Below are 20,539 nucleotides of genomic sequence, written 5' to 3' on the forward strand. Positions count from 1 at the left end.
GTTTGAATTTTTCTACATATTAAGCTGATAAATTTTATTTTTAATTATTATGTAGTATGTATATATTTTGGTTAATTTTTAAGCATTTATTTTAATTTAAAATTTGTTATTAGTTAAGATCATTCAATGTACATATATCTGTATATTATGTGAGGTTTAGTGGTAGAGAGGGCTAAATAGCCCTAACTCCGCCTCTTAAATAAAGGCATATTTCATTTCAATATGTTATTCTAGTATCATCCTGAGTTGGTTGAACTAACTCTTAAGTTCTTTTTTTTAGTTAAGGTTATTATACTTTTGTAGATAAGTTTGTCTTAAAATCCTAACGAAGACACCAGTTGCTTATAAAATCAAGGGTGTTTTGAGTGAGGTGCTCGAAAGTACCTCTGTTTCTGTCCCTGACATCAGAAATAAAGCACTGTAGTTTTGTGAATCTTTCTTCTGCCTTAGTCAAGGAGAACAGTATCCCTCCTTGAGTCAATTTTCTTCCTGAATGTTTCCTTAACTTGACAACTGAAGAGAGCTACTATCCACTTAACAGTATCTGAGGGAACACCTCTTCTCTTCATCACTACCCCCATGGAATCATATGTTGCCCTGTCTAAGTTCTTGGGAATTTAACCAAATGTGTAACTATTCCTGAGGGCGTAGGTAGATTAGATTGTCTAAAAGAATATCGTAACACTTCTTGTCAGCATTCATACATGGTCTGTTCAAAAATATTTCAATTTTGTCGCATTCAAAGTAATCCCTATTAGACATTATACACTTGTAGCAACGTTTCTTCCTATTCTTGAAGCACTTCAAAAAGTCGTTTTTGTGATTTTGTTTAGCTCCTCCTCCAATGCCATCTTTATCTTGTCAATCATAGTGTAGTGTCATCCTTTCATGGGCCTCTTCAGTTTTTGGGCATTCCTGGCAGATTGCTTCGTGCAAATTGCACATAACTTCTAGATAATATTTATTATTAATAGGCAAGAACTCATGATGCACCATGCATGCCCCTGTAGTAAAAAAACTCTAAGCAAAATTCTCACATTCAACCAAACTTGGCGTGCTTTTATCGATCTTGGCTCTTGCGGCAGTTTCCATTGGGATGATTGAGCTTTGGTTTCTATGTCATAACCACAAACCTATGATTTGTCACCGATTATAACCCTCTGGAGCAAATTTGGTTCATTTGAGATAGAGTCCAACAACTGTTTAGCAATGGTGACGAACTGCTGTTTTTGGTCGAAATTAAGCAATTTTGGTACGAATTTCGCGGAAACTGTCTCATGCACAAATCATTGGTAAAAATAAAATTAAATGAGCCAATCGATATTGTTCAGGTCCTCGACAAGTGGCCAACATTATTTTTTTCATTTCATCAATGTTTTTGTCTCTTCTTGATGTGCTCAGGTGTCCGGCACACTGTTCGTCATTCACATCTTCTCTGCCCTTTTAGAACGTTCTGTACCACTGATTAACATTGCTTTGGTCTAAGTAACTTCTCCATAAGCCACAGTCAACATTCAGAATGCATCCGTGCACTTAATTTAATTTTTAACACAAATTTTGATACAGATTCTGTAATCCATTTTTTCGAATAACCTAAATCGAAGACGAGTGAGTCATGACACGCATAAGCAAATCAGATGTTAACAACTGAACATTAAAAATGGCGGAACTTGTTGGCATACGTCAGAAAAATGTGTACCAACATTACGCGACAAAAAATTAAAAAACGAATAAGAACACAGTCACCACAAACATGTCTATGTTTGTCCATTGTAACTAGTCAAATATTAAAATGTACCTGATTTCGCAATACTATCCTTACTAAATATACGAGGTCTGTCCAAAAAGTATCCCACCGCCGACCAGTAGACGGCCGCGTCGTAACCGACTGGATCGAACCGGTTATTGGAGGGGAGGGGCGAGCCTACTCCTTCTCATATTAGGCATTGAATGAATACAATCCGGTCACTCAGTGAGTCACAGTGCTCTGTTCCATACAGTACTGCCGTGTGTGTGCGTCGCATTTCAATATGACTGAACGTGTTGAGCAGCGCACATGCATAAATGTTGTCAACAACTTGGCCATTCAGCATCAGAGACAATTACTATTATACGGAAAGTTTATGGTGACGTGTCTATGGGCGATAAACAAATAAAAGAGTGGTTTAGGCGGTTTAAAAATGGAGAGTGATGACCGATCTGGCAGGCCTTCAACGGCCAGAAACGCTGAAAATGTTGAACGTGTTCGTGCAGCAAATTATTAAAAACCGTCGATTGACTGTCCGAGAGCTGGAAGAAGATTTAGGAATACCAAAATCGTCAGTTTGTAACATTTTACACAAAGATTTAAAAATGAACCGTGTACCGGCAAAATTTGTTCCTCGGCTGCTGACAGAAGACCAAAAGAACTGTTGAGTTGAAATCGCACAGGACAATCTATATTTGATCAAAAGTGACCCAGGGCTATTTAAAAAATTTATTACTGGTGAAGAGTCATGGGTTTATGGCTACGACCCTGAAACAAAGGCTCAATCTTCACAGTGGAAAACTCGCAAAGAGGAACGGCCGAAAAAAGCAAGACAAAGTCGAAGCAATGTCAAGACAATGCTGACAGTTTTTTTTTACCAGGACAGCGTTGTTCATCACAAATATGCTCCAAGAGACCAGACAGTGAATAAGGAGTATTATCTTGAGGTCCTAAGGCGGCTACGAGATGCAGTGCGAAGGAAACAACCTGAACTGTGGACAAGCCGTGACTGGATCCTGCACCACGACAACGCGCCAGCTCATTCCTCAAATCTTATTCAGCGTTTTTTTGTCAAACACAACATCAACCAACTATGACAGCCTCCCTACAGTCCTGACATAGCTCCTTGTGACTTCTGGCTATTTTCAAAATTAAACATTCCTTTGAAAGGAAAAAGATTTAACAATGTTGAACAGATAAAACAAAATGCGACGAAGGACCTGTTAGCCATTCCGCAAAATTAATTTAATGAGTGTTTCCGGAAGTGGGAGGAGCATTGGAATAAGGTAGTGGCTTGTGGAGGGGGAGTACTTTGAAGGGGACCAGATTGCCGTTGCCACCAAGTAACGTCAGTTCATGCCAGATGTCAAGGTCGGATACTTTTTGGACACACCTCGTATACATAACCCGAAGAAATTAAGAAGTCCAGATATTTTTTGAACAAACCTTGTATGGTAAAGTTTTAGTTTAGCACCTGTTAACTAAATGCAGCTCTCCACAGTAAGGTTAAAATATTTAAAAAATTTGTGATGTGTTAACAATCTTTCAACACAGTGTAAACCAGAAAGGTTAGATGATAGTTTTAATGCTATTAAGAATTTTCATGCACTGCCCGTTTTTATTTTTAAAAGGGCATGTGGGGTTGCCTATGTTAAATGTTTAGTATAAAAAATAATATATAACAAGAAGAAAATAAGTAAAAGAAATCATTTTGAATAATTTTCCTTATTGATTCATTTTATTCAAGAATCCAAGGGAGGTGCCAAAGCCCTCTGCGAGATTTGGAAATATATAATTATATATAAATCACTCTTGTATTTAATCATAAGAAGTAAAATTAACGTAACTAACTAAACTTTGAAAATTAGTTAATTTATCTCTAAACGTTTGATTTTTTGTTATGTTGAAATCCAAAATCATATGAACAGTTAAGATAATCATGCTAAACTGAAGCCAACATGGCCCTCTCTCTGAAAATCAGCATTCGATTTGCCCTTGATTCATTTTGCCTGAGAACTGTGAAATATTATTTTTGTTATAAATTGCTGATCAATTTTACATCAGGTCTTTGATTGCAACATTCTTTTAATATTTTCTTTTTTAAATAACCCGTAAGCTTAACATGTCATTTGAACTATGTAACCTTATTGTAATTGTAGTTAAAGACTATTGGTGTTGTGTGTAGGGTTGGTCCAAGGGATGGTGACGGGGATGCGAGGGCTTTGTAACGGCCTGGGCCCTGCCATGTTTGGGATCATTTTCTATCTGTTCCATGTAGATCTCAACGATGATCCAACTCAGAGCAGGGACCGTGGGGGGGACAACGGTACTATGGGTCACCCTGACACCATGCCTCAGGTATGTTTGATACCTGAGCTGAGTATTCAAGTAGGAAGCAAAGTGTTTCATTACTCCATGTCAGTCGCCATCCTGTAAATGGTGATTTGGAAGTGTCAATGATAGTCCTATTTTACATATTAGTATTTTTTTTTTTTTTTTCAATATGAACAATCTTTTACCATTGCATAGTTTTCGGTTAGATTTTATCATATTTAAGTTAATATTCTTTATAACAACTAATTTTCATGGAGTAGAACTAATTTTGAAAAAAAAAGTTAAGATGAATATTTACCATTACACAGTCACATATTCAAACAAATCGAAACTCAACATACAGATCTTGTTTTTCAATAACTGAAGATAAGTTTCATGTAACTGACTCCTTCTGATCATGTAAAGATAGGGGACATTGGTAAAAAAGATCAATGCATGACTGAAGTGGGCAAAACCTCTAACTATTGAGTTTTTCAATTAGCTGTCTACAGAAATGGAATAACAAGCCATGCCATTTTTTCTGCAGCTTTAAGACATATGCGATATTGCAGCAAACTCAAGTAGTATTACACATTAGTGGTTTCCAATTATAAAGCTTGGATCAGTGGGGTATTGAAACTATACCATATGCAAATAGTTAATGTCACAAGTAAATTAAATGCAATGTAAAATTTAATAGCAAAATATCAGTTAAAACATTTTATTCAAGAAACTTTAAAAAAATAATATGATACGTATGTACAACATAAAAACTCATTACTTCCATAAATACTTATATATTTGTACGAGCCATTCTTTAATAGTTACAATATTGTTTTAACTACAATACCATTACTTAATACATATATCCACTACATAGTTGATATCATAAAACAATAAAAGAATATTAACTATGTGTTCTTTATATAATCCTTTGAATATTATTTTTCATCATTTGATAAATATCAAAGTATATTAGGTTTTTCTACTTACAATATTGTTTTAAGTACAATAGTTTTGCTTAATAAAAAATATAGCAGATTTTTAATTTGACAAACAAGATTTTCAAACTCTCCAGAAAACTGAAAAGTATACTATTTGTTACCTCTCAATTATGTATATGTATACACACGGAGTGTCCCAGAAGTCAGCGATAATATTCAACGGAGTGACAGGCCAGCCAAAGACTGACCCAAATAACAAAACATAACCCTAGTAAAAGTCACTTAGTATTCGAGACATTAGCACTTTTTTTGATACCACAAAAACAACTAGTTTTGTACTTAATGCAAATATTTCACCCATTACTGCTACAAAATGAGGAGTTTTGTTATAATTTCTCCTTCAAATTAATGTCATAATATCAGGAAATCTGATTTAATTGAAAAATAGGTAAATGCCATACCTGTAAACTCATTATACTAAAAATAATTTAAATTTTAAGGTATTTAAAATAAACAGACTTCTGATTCAAAGATTTGTCCTTTAGAGAAAAATCCATTACTAAACTGATGTGTTTGTTTAAAAAATATGTTATATTGTGGAGATTTCAAAATGGTATAATAATACTGTATGCCAATTTATAAATAAGAGTATTTCTTAATTTTATTATTTTTTAACTTTATTATAAGTAATCAAAGGTAACACATTGTTAGGCTCACTTCATTTGATGTGTTCTGTCATTTTGGCTTATGATAAGATGTAATCACTACTTCACTCTGTGATGGGATTGTTCATTGTTCATCTGTGTGTCTAAACTTGTGCTTCCTGTTCAACATTTATTATCTTGTTACAATTATTAACTATGCCTGTTCATTATTTTGTGTGTATACGCAGTATATTTTTAGTAATATTTTATGATCAGATGAAAGCACATTTAAGAAAGATTGATTCATAAACATGCACAACCTACACGATTGGGCAACTGAAAAATCCTCACTTCATGAGAGATTAGACTCAGCATCACTTTAAAGTAAATTTGGAGACGGGCATTTTAGATGGCCAAATCATCGGGCCTTATGAGTTGTAGGATACTTTAAATTGTGAAGTTCACTTGCATCTTCTGGAAAATGAGTTTTAAAATCTTTTGGATTATGTGCCTTTGGCAACACAGCATCATATGTGGTTTCAGGACAATGGTTCTTACGCAAGGCCAGTGGATGACTTCTTGAATGTTACCTATCCCGGCAGATGGATTGGCCAGCTAGATCCCATTCTGTGGCCTTCCAGGTCCCCTAACTTAAATCCCCTGGAGTTTTACTGTGGGTGTTATCTTACAGAGGAATTGTAAGCTGAACTTATAAAAATATTAATGAACTTCGGCAAAGTATTTTTCACGCTGCTCAAGAATGCATAGGCCTACATAAGTGCATGAAAAGTCAAGTAATCCTTTATAAGAAGATGCTACACCTGTATACAAACTGGAGGGTAGCATTTTGAGGCTAAACCACTTAGTAGTAACAAAAGTCTTTCGCCTTTGATCCTTACATTAACTCTTAACATTTTCAATAGTAATTGTGTTTATTTTATAAACATGTATGTGCTGATGTATGTGATATTACAGTGAGTATGTGACTTGGGGGTACAGTCGTCTTTAAAACTGGTGATTTAATGGTGTGAAATAAACAAGGATAAAGTTTCAAACTGTAGAGATCAGAAGTTTGTAGTGGACTACAGTGATTTTTATAATAGGTGTAACTGTCTGCTATATTTGATTCTATTAAATAGCATATTTTTAATCTTAAGGAAAAAATAACCTCAAAAGTCAAGCATTTTAGGCCTACTACTGTGCTAGTAGGAAATTAAGAATATACTTTATCCTTAGTGTAAATTAATTTTGATTTTAATAATAATGAAGTGATAACTTACTCTCCTGAAGAAAACATTTTTATTTCAGAATACATTTAATGTAAAATAGTTTAATCTGTTTTGGGACATTCCAGTGATAACATGCTAGCAACTAACAGCACTGTCAAACTGACAAGCCTTGTTATCTTATCTGCAGCCTCTCTGATAAGAGCAGTATTAGCTCAGGCAGTGGAGTACTGGATTCATAAACTTGAGATTCCTGGTTCAAATCACAGTGAAGGCAACTAATTTTTGCTAGCTACTATTGTGACTCTAATTATTTAAAATTAATATTTTCTGACAGAAATAATTTTTTTACTTTTCTTGTTTTATTTAATATTTATACATACACTATTAGTTTTTATTTATTAATAATATGGGAAATAAAGACAATATAAAAACCCCTGATAGATGGACAAAAAACAGAAGTGGCAAGGAAGACTGACTTTCAAAAGGAAAAACTGACAAATATTATTTTTCTCCTAATGGAACAACAAAGTTGAGATCAAAAACAAAGTGTCCTAAAACATATTGAAACAAATAATAAACAGAAGCAAAAAAATGACAATTCTGACCTAACAGTAGTTCAGCCTACAGCTCATATTCCAGAGCAACCCTCTCAATCAGTTCAGGATCTAATTAGCTCTTTAACAAACACACAAACTCAAACACAAATAAATCTTCATTCCAGTACACCAAAACAACATAGTAGAAAGTAGGAATCTTCCACAATCTTCCCTCAACAGTACAGGAAAAAGAAAATGAAGAGATTTTTTGTAGTACTAATTCTAGCAATGAAAGTTTTAATGAATTAGGCAAGAGCTTAATACAAGCTAGTGAGGACATGGCTCAGTTGAAATTTCAAAAGGAAACAAGCAGAACTATCTCTTCAACTTTTGGAATCTGAAGCAGAAGAAACAATAAATAGTCTACAAATGAAGTCAAAACTCTAGCGGAAAAAAATAAGTTTTATGAAGAGGAAGTAAAATCCAGAGATGAACAAATAACAAACAAAAACAAAGAAATTTCTAATTCTCAAAAATCAGCTATATGTTGAACATGTAGAAGTTAATGTTGAACATCCACCAAGTGACAGAGTCTGTAAGGCAATTCAGAGTTCAAATGAAAGTAAACCTAACAACATGCAAATAAAATTATTGGAAAATAAAGTAAATGAACTTAGAAAAGAAAATCTCAAGCTTATAGAAGCTATTCAGCCCTGTCCCTTACCAGACGAAACTCTCACTAAGGAGATTAAAAGATTGAATGAACATGTTGAGCTCTTGGAACACACATTCAGTGAAGAACTTCAATCCTACAGGGAAATAATTGTGGTATGCTACAAAATGAGCTTGAGAGTACCAATTTGCAAAATGAAAAACTAAAAAATGACATCAAACAGTTTCAAGAAAATAATTTTAAATTCCCCAACAAAATTTTCTAAAGGATCTAGATAGATCAAAGTTTTGCTCCGATCCAATCAGCCTGGCAACCGTTTTGATTTACTGGAAACTACTGAAAACGAGTATTCATGAAGAAATAACAGAGGCACTCTTACCAAACAACTAACAATATTAGTAAAATAAGACAACCTGAAGAGAATAAAAGTAATAATACCAATAATAAAAAAATCACAGGTTGCCTCCAACTTCAAACCCTAAAGTAACAACTGAAAATAAATCCAATATACTGATGTTTTGCTGACAGCCACGGGAGAGAGATGTATAAAAACCTTGCTGAAATCTGGCCTAAAAGTAATGTAAATATTTCTTGTATATACAAACCCAATGCAACTCTAAAGAGTGTCGTCACAGACTTAAAACTGTTGACTAAAGACTTCACGAAAGATGATTCAGTTATAATTATTGGGGGAACGAATGATGATATTGTGGATAAGGAAGACAAACTTAACATTTTCAAAGATATTATTCAACTTACAACACATACCCACAGTTCGAATTGCTGCAATACCCTTGCAGACATGAATGTCCCCGGGTTGAATAAACCGGATAGCCTACATAAACATGGAATTGGAAAAAATTTCTTTCTCAAACATCTAGATGCAGATTTTCTCCCTGTCAACAATCTTACCTAGGCATATGTACACAAAAAAAAGGGATTCACTTCAACCGTACAGGAAAAAAAGAATTGTCTAAAATGATCAAACACAGTATCTGCGGAGGAGACCAAAATCAATACAGACAACTTAAGAACACAAATTCATGAAGAAAAACTAAAATTTGTCTATGAACTCTGTAACAGGAATTCAGGTGCTGGAGGGGGACATGTGGGAGATTATTGAGAACCTGAAAAGCAACGAGTCTTGTGCCTTTGCACATTACAATCTCAGGCGACTTCCATCAAGACAGAAGGGATGACTGCAGGGGGTGGCGGTTGTGTTTTGCAAAGCAATTTGGAAAAAACCTGTAATGGAGGGATTGCCTCACCAAGCATCTGGCTTACCAGAGGGATGGTCCGCGAGGCAGCGGGAGTCAACAGCCTAATAACCAAGGATAACTTCAATGACAAAGCCTTCAAGGGATGATTACAACAAGGGCGTTCCATGACCTTACTCATGACTTTAAGAGTAGAACTTTTTCTACGTTAATATGCTCGCCCTTGGGTTGTGTCCGAGACCATGTCAAGATAGAGCACTTTGCCAAGAACATCAATGAGTTTCATCAGACCACAGGGGCAAAAAGGTGGTGGTGGTCACCAAGGAACAGTCTACTGCTCGTAGAGTATTACATCATGGACTTTCCCACGCAGTATTTGTCAGGAAGCTGAAGGAGGAGATTAAGAAGGCAGGATCTTGCAGATACGCCGGCGGACCAAAGACCTCGGCACCTCCCAAAGTGTTCCTGTCTCCACCCAGTCTAGTTTTAACTTGGAATTCATTTCATTTACATTGTTCAGACTTCCCGCCATTAACAGTCCCCCACCAAGTCACTGCAAGCTCCCTTGACACCTGGCAAGAACCCTTCATCTTGTTTAAACTCCTAGTACCACAGCAAACACCCCCCTGTTAAATAAGTCCTAACCTTTCCATATCCAAAAAAACTTCTTGTTGTTCAAGTAATCCAGTATATAAAAGCCTATTCAATATTACATCACAATGTTCAACACCTTCCATCTCGTCTGGATCTTCTTGACATTTTTCTCACTGAATCAAAACCGGACATAATTGCACTAAGCGAGCATAAGATGATAAAAGAAGAAATAGACTTGCTAAAAATTTCAAATTATGTAACAGCTTCTTATTTTTCAAGAAACCTAGGACGGGGTGGAGGTGTCATAATTTTGACTCATACAAATGTAAACTTTAAAGCTGTAGAAAATCCCTTATTTTCAATCAATATTAGTAGAAAAAAGAATTTTTGAATGTTGCTTGACAGAAATCATAAATAGTGGGTTTTCTTTCGTATTAGGATGTATTTACAGATCCCCAAATGGTTCAAACTTAAACATCTTTTTTGAAAATTTAGAAATTTTACTAGACATTTTTATGTAAAAAAATTTGAAAAAATTGTTCTTTGCTGGAGATTTTAATGTGGATGTTTTAGTAAAAAACCACACTTATACTAGATTTGTAAATGTTTTTATCTGGTTATGGTATGAGGTATATGGTAAATTTCCCTACTCGAGTAACAGAATATATCAAAAACAGCAATTGATACTTCATCACCAATATAGACCCAATAGTTTTTAAATGTAATTGGGGCAATCACTCATATTTCTGATCATGATGGCCAAATAAATGGAATTGTTAGATTTAGAATCAAAAAATATTACTCTAGTTAGAAAACAAGTAAGAAAATTTGATAAAAGTAAACATAGTCATATTTCACAAACAATTAAGCTTAGAACATTGGTTTAGATGTCTCTCAATCTACCATTCCCCTTAAATATGATAGTTTTTACAATATATTTAAGTATTACTTTGATGTTAATTTTCCAAAAATTGTATATTACAGAAAAGTTGGATAGTAGAAATAAATGGATTAATGAGGAGTTAAAACTAAAGCAAACTGAAATAACTTATTGGAGTCTCAATTTAGAATATGTAAAGATAACGAATTAAAATTATTAATCAAAAGTAAAAAGCAAGATCTACGAAATAATGTAATTAGTAATAAACAGTTATACTTTGAGGAAAAAATTATGAATTCAAAAAAATAAGATTAAAAACTACATGGAACTTAGTAAATTTAGAAACTGGGGAAACTGTCAAAAACCTACACAAACACTAAATTATTTCATCTGGGTCACTACATAACTGATCCATCTGTTATATGTGAAACATTTAATGAATTCTTTGTGAATGCAGTTAAAGATCTAGTAGTCCCCAAACATTGAGCACTCGGCAAAAGCTACTTTATTAAATGTTAGTCAAGTCAACACAAAATTTCAATTCAAAATGGTAACAGAAAATGAAATTGCAAAAATAATAACATCCTTCGATAATAAGTACTCTTCAGGATACGATGACATTCTTATTACAATTATAAAGGCAGCTTTGCCTTTTATTTGTATTCCGTTTAACTCATGTAATCAATCATTCCCCTAAATCTCAGGTATATTTCCAGATAAATTTAAAATAGGCCGAGTTATACCTATATTTAAAAAGGGTAATTTTAGAGGATGTGAAATGTTATAGACCAGTATCGGTACTTCCAGTATTCTCAAAATTTTAGAAAAAGTAGTATATAGTCAATTTTCTAATTATCTCGAAACTAATGAGCTATTAGATAAACAACAACATGGCTTTAGGTCCAGTAAGTCTACTACAACGGGCAGGAGTTGAGTTATTATTGAATCAATAATTGAAATCTGTTGATAGAGGGCAAAAAAATAATTGGCATTTTTCTGGATTTGTCAAGGGCCTTCGATAGTGTTGAACACAGTAAGTTACTGAATGTTACTTTATACTCTTGGAGTGAAAAGTACAGAATTGACATGGTTTAAATCATACCTGTCAGAAAGAAAACAATTTGTTTGAAATTAATCATTATAAAGAAAATGTAAAAGTTAGATATAAAGGAAAAATATGCTTCTCGTCTTTTAACTGTTCAATATGGTGTCCCCCAGGGATCGATATTGGGCCCATTAACTGTTCCTATGCTATTTGAAAGGTTCTACCTGGAATAGTATGGGTGCAATGATAATAAAGTTTGCCTTTATGCAGATGACACAAACATAATTGTAACTGCGGAAAGTGAAGAGCAAATAGAAATTTCCTCTCACATTGGCTTGTCGTTGGTGAAAGACTTTTTTTTTTTTTTTTTGGACAGTAAAAATCTCCTTTTGAATTCTAGTAAATCTAATTTTATTTCCTTCTCAACAAAGCAAGCTAAGAATAAATTACGGCCCACAATATTTGGTCGAAAATAAGATACTGGACCAAGTACAAGAAACTAAATTTCTAGGATTAGTTATAGATGAAAACTTAACGTGGGATGAGCATGTAAATCTTGTTATGCGCAAAACATCAAGTGGCCTTTATGCTCTAAGAAGAATGGCACTATCATGTAACATAGAAACATTAAAATCTATTTACTTACGCCCCTTAATCCACTCCCACATTTCTTATGGTATTTGTATATATGGCACAACAACAAAACGAAATATGGACAGAATCTTAATCCAACAAAAACGGGCCTTAAAGATTATGCTCCATTTGAAAACAATCCGACTCTGTTAAACATATATTTTCAGAAATTGATAGATTTTTACAGTGTACAGCTTATATATTTTTGAGACAATAAAATTCATACTTTTAAATAAATAAAACTACAATAGGGAAAAATGTACATACATATAATACTAGATCACATCGACAAGTTGAACAACATAGATTGTGTTTTTTCGAAAAGAAAAACTTCTTTTAAAGGAAACAAATTTTTTGACTGTTTACCGCAAAATATTAAACAAGAGAAAAATCCGAACAAATTTCTTAAATCATTAAAAAATTTTTTAATAAATCTGCATTTTTACTCAACTGAAGAGCTACTTACTCTAAGAAACCATTGAAATACATTGTGCTTTTCCCCTTTTCGTTTTATTCAAAAGAAAAATTGTTAATGACTACTCTAATAGAACAGGTATGAAAGTTGAAAGAAGGTGAAAACACTTAATTTTAATATTTTTATTTGTAGGCTCAATGTTTGTATGATTGTTTGTAAAACCTGTATTTAGAACTAATGTTGTTATGGTCTGGCCCGAAGAAGGGGAAAACCCCTAAAAACTAATCTGCACGAACCTAGTTAAGAATGTGTAAAATTTGTGTATAAAGAGGTTCTTGTTTTTCTGTTTTATCTCATTTTGTTTTTATTGTTCACAGACATTGTAAATGTTTAAATTAAACCAATTACTTTGTTGACACTATTTCTTGTACGATATGTTACATTTTTTATGAAATAAAGATGTTTGATTGATTGATTGATTGAATAACATTGATAAATACTCTATAAAGTGGCAAATAGTATTATTATACCATTTTAAAATCCCCACAACAGGAACTTCTTTTAAAAAAAAAACATGGCAGTTTAGTAATGGATTTTTCTTTAAAGCAAAAATAATCAAATCAGAAGATTTATTATTTCAAATGCCTTAAAATTGAAATAACTTTTGGTTTAATAAAACGATTGCGATGATATCCCTCTATTTTTTAGTTAAACTATATTTCTTGATATTATAACTTTAATGCGTACGAGAAATTATAAAAAAACTCCTAGTTTCTTTGGAATTCATTGAAAGTGACTGTTTCTGTGGTTTCGAATTAAGGTGTCAATATCTCGAATACTAAGTGTCGTTTTTTAGGGTCATGCTTTTTATTTGGGTTTGTCATTAGCTAGCCTATCACACCTTTGTATATTATTGTTGACTTATGGGACACCCGATATGTACAGGGTGTTGACAAAAGGGTGTCACAAACTTCTATGGTTGATATAATTTATTGTTTTAAACAAAAATATCAAATAGAAATATGTCAATAAATGTCCCGTTTAGCCGCTAGCCGCCATTTTGTATTTTTTATAAAAAATTTATTATTTTTTAAAATAGTTAAGCTAAAGAAACCAAATTTGGTAAATAGGTTTGAACAATTCCAAAAGTACTTTTTCAAACTAAATTCGTCAACGTATAATCGAGCACGACTATTTTAAAGATATGTTTGCACAAGCCAGAGGCAACAAATAATTGGTAACTCTCAACTGTGACATGTGTGGCGTTTTTGGATTGTGCAAGCATATCTTTAAAGTGGTCGTGCTCGCCTATGCATTGATCGATTTCATTGAAAAGAAGTACCTTTTGGAATTGTTATAAAAATTGCAAAATAGTTAGTAACTTGTAAAAGTTTTATAGCCTAAGTAAAAAAGTTGTTGCTTATCAAAAGACAAAATGCTTGCTGCTCCCAGCTTGTGCAAGCCCACCTTTAAATTGGTCTTGCTTCCTTATGCATTGACGGATGCATATGTCGTTGAAACAAGTACCATTAGATTTGTAATAAAATTGTTCGAATAGTTAATGTATAGTAAGGTTTTATAACTCTATTGGGTTTTTTTTTTGCTATTTGATTTTTGAAAATTTTTAATAGACCCCATTTTGTTAATACTAAAGAATATAACCCATTTTTACAAATTTTTCTCTTATCTATTCAAACCTATTTACCAAATTAGGTTTCTTTAGCTTAACTAGTTTTAGAGATATTTTTTTAATAAAAATACAAAATGGAGGCTAGTGGCTAAACAAGACATTTCTCGACATATGTTTGTATGACATTTTTTGTTAAGTTTGGGACACCCCTTTTGTGAACACCCTGTGTATATATAATTCAGAGTTTTAATATATATATATATATATATATATATATATATATATATATATATATAATAATAATAATAAATTCGTTTATTTGTCTTAAAACATGTTACATTCAGCTACAGACTAAATAACATTGTCTCTAAATAATATTTAATAAGTATAATACATAAATATTATATATATAACAATATAAGACATTAATTGTCTAGTTGAAAATTATACTAGTTATATCATGAGTTTATCTTAAAACAATCATTAAAAGTCTATTTTGTTAATAGAAAAAAACTCATCAATATTATATAAAGGTTTTTTTTAACAGCCATTCATAAAGTTTATTTTTATAAATTTTAAGTGGGTATTTTTCTATCAAATGTTTCAATTTGTTGTACACCTTCAAGCCAATTATAACATGACTATTCAAAGATTTGCTCAGTCAACAATATTCAATTAAAATGTTATTTTTGTTTCATGTGTTATAATTATGTGTTTGTGTATGGTTTATTGAGTCCTTATTATTTAAAATGTAAACAGATAAGTCAAATAAATATAAATTAACTATTGTAAGTATTCCTTGGTTAATGAAAACAGGTTTACAATGATCAAGATATTCAGCTTTACCAACAATTCTAACAGCTTTCTTTTGAAGCACCAGTATTTCCTGAACTCTAGCACTATTTCCCCACAGCATTAATCCATATCTCAAAATTGACTGAAAGTACCTATCCAAAATATGCAGTCCGAACATAATTTTCACTTATGCAGCAAGATAGACGTCTCAATAAAAAAATAATTCAATAAGCAATAATACATAGCAATAATAGATAATTTAGTAGACAGAAAATTAATGTGAGGTCCCCATGAAAGATTATTATCAATATGAATTCATAAAAATATATATATATATATATATATATATATATATATATATATATATATATATATATATATATATACACACACAGTATTATGGAGTAATCAGTAAATGTACTGGTATGTTTCTTTGGTAAGAATCACTTATATGTGATTTTTTATGCTGTCAGTGGCCCAAAGAAGAAATTGCAAAACAGGTAAGTGACTTCAACCTGGAACGGAAAAAATAGTTTCATGCGCAATTTTTCTTCATTTTTTATTGTTCATTAACCCTTTGAGTGCCATGACCAAGTGTTGTGTTGTGGGACTTTTCACCACATTGTGTTGTTGTGTTGAACTTTATGCCTAAAAATGCCAGGCCTGGCAATGTCTTTTGTGTTGGATCTGGTAGAAACTTTGTAAAGAAAGCTTTCTTCGGGTTGTTTCCATAAAAAATTAACATACTTTATTTTAAAATAGTAAATATCCACTGATCATTTTAAAACCAATATGAATGAAAGAAGAAGAACAAATATACAAATCAATCTCAGTTTTGTTGGGTTTATTTTGAATTTGTCATTATTTTTGTAAACTACTATTGGTTAAGTCTGTAGGGTGACAGCTGATGGCTGAGCCGCCGTTGTGTTAGTTGCACTGTTGTGTTTACAACAAGATCTATATTGTGTTTGTTCTATTTGATTTATATTTATTTTCTCATCACTAATTCTCATCATGTAATATTTTAGTTAATTTATTTTAGTGATAAATCTATTCTAAATAGAGTCACACTTCTGTACTGTTTACAGTATATTGTAAATAGAGGTTGGATATATAAATTCTTTTAAAGTACATTATTCAATTTTAGTTAATTTATAAACAGAATGATAGATAACTTCTTATAGGCTCTTGATTACAGGTATTCCTATTTGTTTATTGTCTATTTCCTAAAAACAGAGAATAATGTAATAATTCACAAAAAAGTACATAAACATATATATTTTTTTAAACAAAGTGCTACATACCATATACAGTGTGAGTTAAAAGTACAGATATACTCTGTTTAGCTTACAATGGAGCAAGCTGGAAGGATGGAACTCGGGGCACCTTTCTAGGAAATAAAAGTTAATCTTTTAGTCACTGTTACAACTTTGCCCATTTCCCTAAAATGGGATTTTGGGGTGGCAGCTCCAAATTTTTAACTCTAGAAGTGGCAGGCACCAGATATACGGCGCAGTTGGCCATTATCTTAAGTGGCAGTGCCGGAATTCCGGCCCGATTACGTTGTGTCACATTACGTTATTTTTAAAGGAGTAAATATAATCTGATTGTGATAAAAATCATATATTTGGAAAGATGAAGAATCATACTTCCAATTTTATTAAGTTTTATACTATTTATAGATATCCTCTATGGATATATATAAACAGTTGTGCAGCAGACATCTGGCCCGCCCGCACAACATTTGTTTACTTTCTTGTGTTGTTCCAGGTCCATAGTTTGGAGTTTATTTCAGCCAGTTATTATCTATGAGCTTAATAATAGTATATTACACATATTTTTGTAAATAATTTGTTATAAAATTAGTGAAATCTTTAGAGATAGATCAAGTGATTTGAGAGAACTGCTATTCTGAACTGCTTGAGGAGCTGAATTCTACACTTGTATATATTGTAAATATTAGGTATGTAACATCAAGCGTTTTATATTTATTTTTTAGTTGATTTATAACGATAATCTATATATATAAAAATGAATGTTTGTATGTTTGTCCTTTATGGAATCGTGAACTATTGGACCGATCATGATGAAAATTTGTACGTATATGTATTTTTCCACGGAGAAGGTTTATAAGCTATGCCCATCCCTTTCCCGATTCAGGATTCCGCCCCACTGGTTACAGAAATACCCATAAGAAATGCATTGCAGCAAACATATGTTAACGTCTTTTCAAATTTTTAATCAGCTGTTCTTTGTAAACATATATTACACTTATAGTTTTAAAGCATAGAGTAAGCTTAAGAGAAACGACAAATTTTGTTTAAACTGTTTTTGCAATCACTGTTAAACATAGACTTTACTATCCAGATAATACAATTCAAATTTGACGTAAAAATTCACCTTTAACTGCAATATTTATTTAATATAAACCATGCTCATGCTTGATCAGAAGAGTAATGCAGATATCATAATTACTATCTTACGTTGGCTACAAATATAAAGAATGTTATAAAATCAACCTTAGTTGTTTTTTTTTGACAGAAGTATGGTTCTCAAAACTCCGTGTGTACATATTCTCTCGATCGAGACAACAAAGCAAGCTCAATCGTGGCATCGGAGATATAACTAATTTAATCTAAAATTTATTATAGTAAAAAAAAAAATTTACTAAGTAATATAAGGACTTCGGTTCTTAAGATTTGCGTGCGAAGCCGTGGGTAACAGCTAGATAGAGGCAGGAATATGGTACATACCTTCATAATACGCCCAAGAGGCTCACGATGGAACGACTATCAATTATCTCAGCAATGTTTAGAATGTGATAGAAAAAGAATAAGTGAATATAGTGTACTGTTTTCAACGGGAAATTGCGTGCGAAGCCGCGGGCAACTTTTGCAAAAAATTATTGAAATGCGCAGCAAAGCGCGCCGGGCCCGCTAGTGATTCATAAAAATGGTTTTAGGGTATTGAATACATTATATGTCAAAATGTATATATCGGCTTTATGTCTTACCTGTGTGCATAAAAAATAAGTGCGTTGGTAAATCTCCGTAAAAAAACATAAAAAGTGTAAATATGGATTTTAAAAGTCATATAAACTATATATTTCTGATATCACCAATAAATTCTAGATAAAATGTATATATTAGAATTTTTTTTTGTACGCTTGAAGTCAAGTACAAAACGGAATCCGAGGATAAAATTGAATTTTTTTACTTTTTTAAAACTTTGCCACATCAAAAATTGATGACAAGAAAAATATTTATTTTTCTGTAGAACATGTTTTTTTTCTGTTTTCTATATATATAAAAATGAATGTTTGTATGTTTGTCCTTTATGGAATCGTGAACTATTGGACCGATCATGATGAAAAATTTGTACGTATATGTATTTTTCCACGGAGAAGGTTTATAAGCTATGCCCATCCCTTTCCCGATTCAGGATTCCGCCCCACTGGTTACAGAAATACCCATAAGAAATGCATTGCAGCAAACATATGTTAACGTCTTTTCAAAATTTTTAATCAGCTGTTCTTTGTAAACATATATTACACTTATAGTTTTAAAAGCATAGAGTAAGCTTAAGAGAAACGACAAATTTTGTTTAACCCTTTTAGGACGACAAAAATTTTGGTTATTTTTTAGGTACGCATTTTTTGACGTGACCATATTTCATAGCGAACATACCAAAGAAGACGACGGTGTGAAATTGGGCAAAATGTAGTAGTTTGATAAATATATTATAAGTCCATTATTTTAAATTGTCCTTACACCATTTTTTATCCACATGTACATAATTAAAATTGTCTACAATATGGTAGCATTTATTACTATTTACAATAACCAGAAAAATTAAAAATTAAATAAAATTTTAGAATTTTTATTTTATTTTTTTTATTTTATTAGTTTTGGCTTCAGTTTACTATGATAAAAAAAAAATTTTTTTACTGTGGGAACTAATATTACTATGTTTCTTACATAGTTTTCAGTTTAAATACAAAATTTTATTAACATTGGTTGAGAAATAATTGTTTTTACAACAAAAAAAACTTACATTACTACAAAGTACCAAATTATATAAAACGGACTAAAATAAAAGTCAAACAATTAAAGTGGTTTTACTTACCATATAATGTGGTTAACAGGTCAAATTTATCCACAGGTATTGAAATATGTAGTATTGCTAAGAAACACTATAAAACACTCACAAAAATATATACACTATATACAACAATGGTCTAATTAGTTAGCACATGTATGTTTTGGAAAGCAAATCGGGTGACACCCTTCCTTGCAAATTGAACAAATATAGGAGGCTCGTTTCCTTTTTCTTGATTGTTGACTATGTCCACCTTTTTCTGAACAAACCCAGCAAGTTTTTTGTTGATTTGGAGAAAGTTTTACTAATTCCTTGTTTTGACGGTTACCATTGACTTGGTTATTCCCACCGCCATTACGCATATCAAGCCAAGATTTAGAAATATCCCCTATAACATTTTCAATAAATGGAAATCTTGGCATAGGTTTTATTTGTATTTCTTTGCATTTTAGTGTGTAGAGAATATACGCATTTAATAAACATTCTAGAAAACAAGTTAAATGTAACCTTCTTCCAATATTTTATTGTGCGTCTCTCGTCAATATATACACACATCATCATGTCAAAGGCGTCTATCCCGCCCATGAACTTGTTGTAGGAAGCCACAATTGATGGTTTTATTTCATTTATAATTCTCCCACGGCGACGTTTTGGTAATTTCTTCAGATGTTATGGTAGTGTTTGTTTGAGACTATAAAACGGGGCAATTTTTGGGTTTTCTTTTCGCGGTATGCCAACGCAACCAGATTTCTTTTTTTGTTGTACAACTTTTCTCAACACTGAACTTCTTTTTTATACTTTGTGGTAACCCTTTCCTATTTCTGCGAATGGTACCGGTTACAAATGTTTCCTGGCTGTACAAAACATTGGCCAATTGAATGCTGGTAAAAAAAGTTGTCAATAAACACATGATACCCTTTTCGTAGATAGTTTGCTGCTTCTAATAGCTTCATCACAATAGAGGGACCAAGACCATACTTTTTCATTTGCTCTTTATCTTCATTGGACGCCTTTCCTTTATAACAAAAGAAATTTAACACAATATTTGGATTACCGAATCACAAAGTGCCCATAACTTGATACCCCACCTATGGTGATGTTTTATTAGGCATGTATTGCATTAAACTGGTTTGATTTTTAGTGCCG

At 32.3% G+C, this 20,539-nt stretch overlaps 1 protein-coding gene across 1 annotated transcript in view; it reads left to right on the forward strand.

Annotated features, from left to right (window-relative positions):
- The window catches only part of LOC124368336 (hippocampus abundant transcript 1 protein), a 92,644-nt gene that overhangs the window by 54,022 nt on the left and 18,083 nt on the right, over positions 1 to 20,539 (forward strand). Inside the window, exon 10 of the mRNA XM_046825614.1 lies at positions 3,933 to 4,105. Coding sequence (XP_046681570.1) covers positions 3,933 to 4,105 — 173 coding nt within the window. The remainder of the gene's footprint in view (positions 1 to 3,932; positions 4,106 to 20,539) is intronic.

The sequence above is a fragment of the Homalodisca vitripennis genome, chromosome 1 (assembly GCF_021130785.1).
Source record: "Homalodisca vitripennis isolate AUS2020 chromosome 1, UT_GWSS_2.1, whole genome shotgun sequence".
NCBI lineage: Eukaryota > Metazoa > Arthropoda > Insecta > Hemiptera > Cicadellidae > Homalodisca > Homalodisca vitripennis.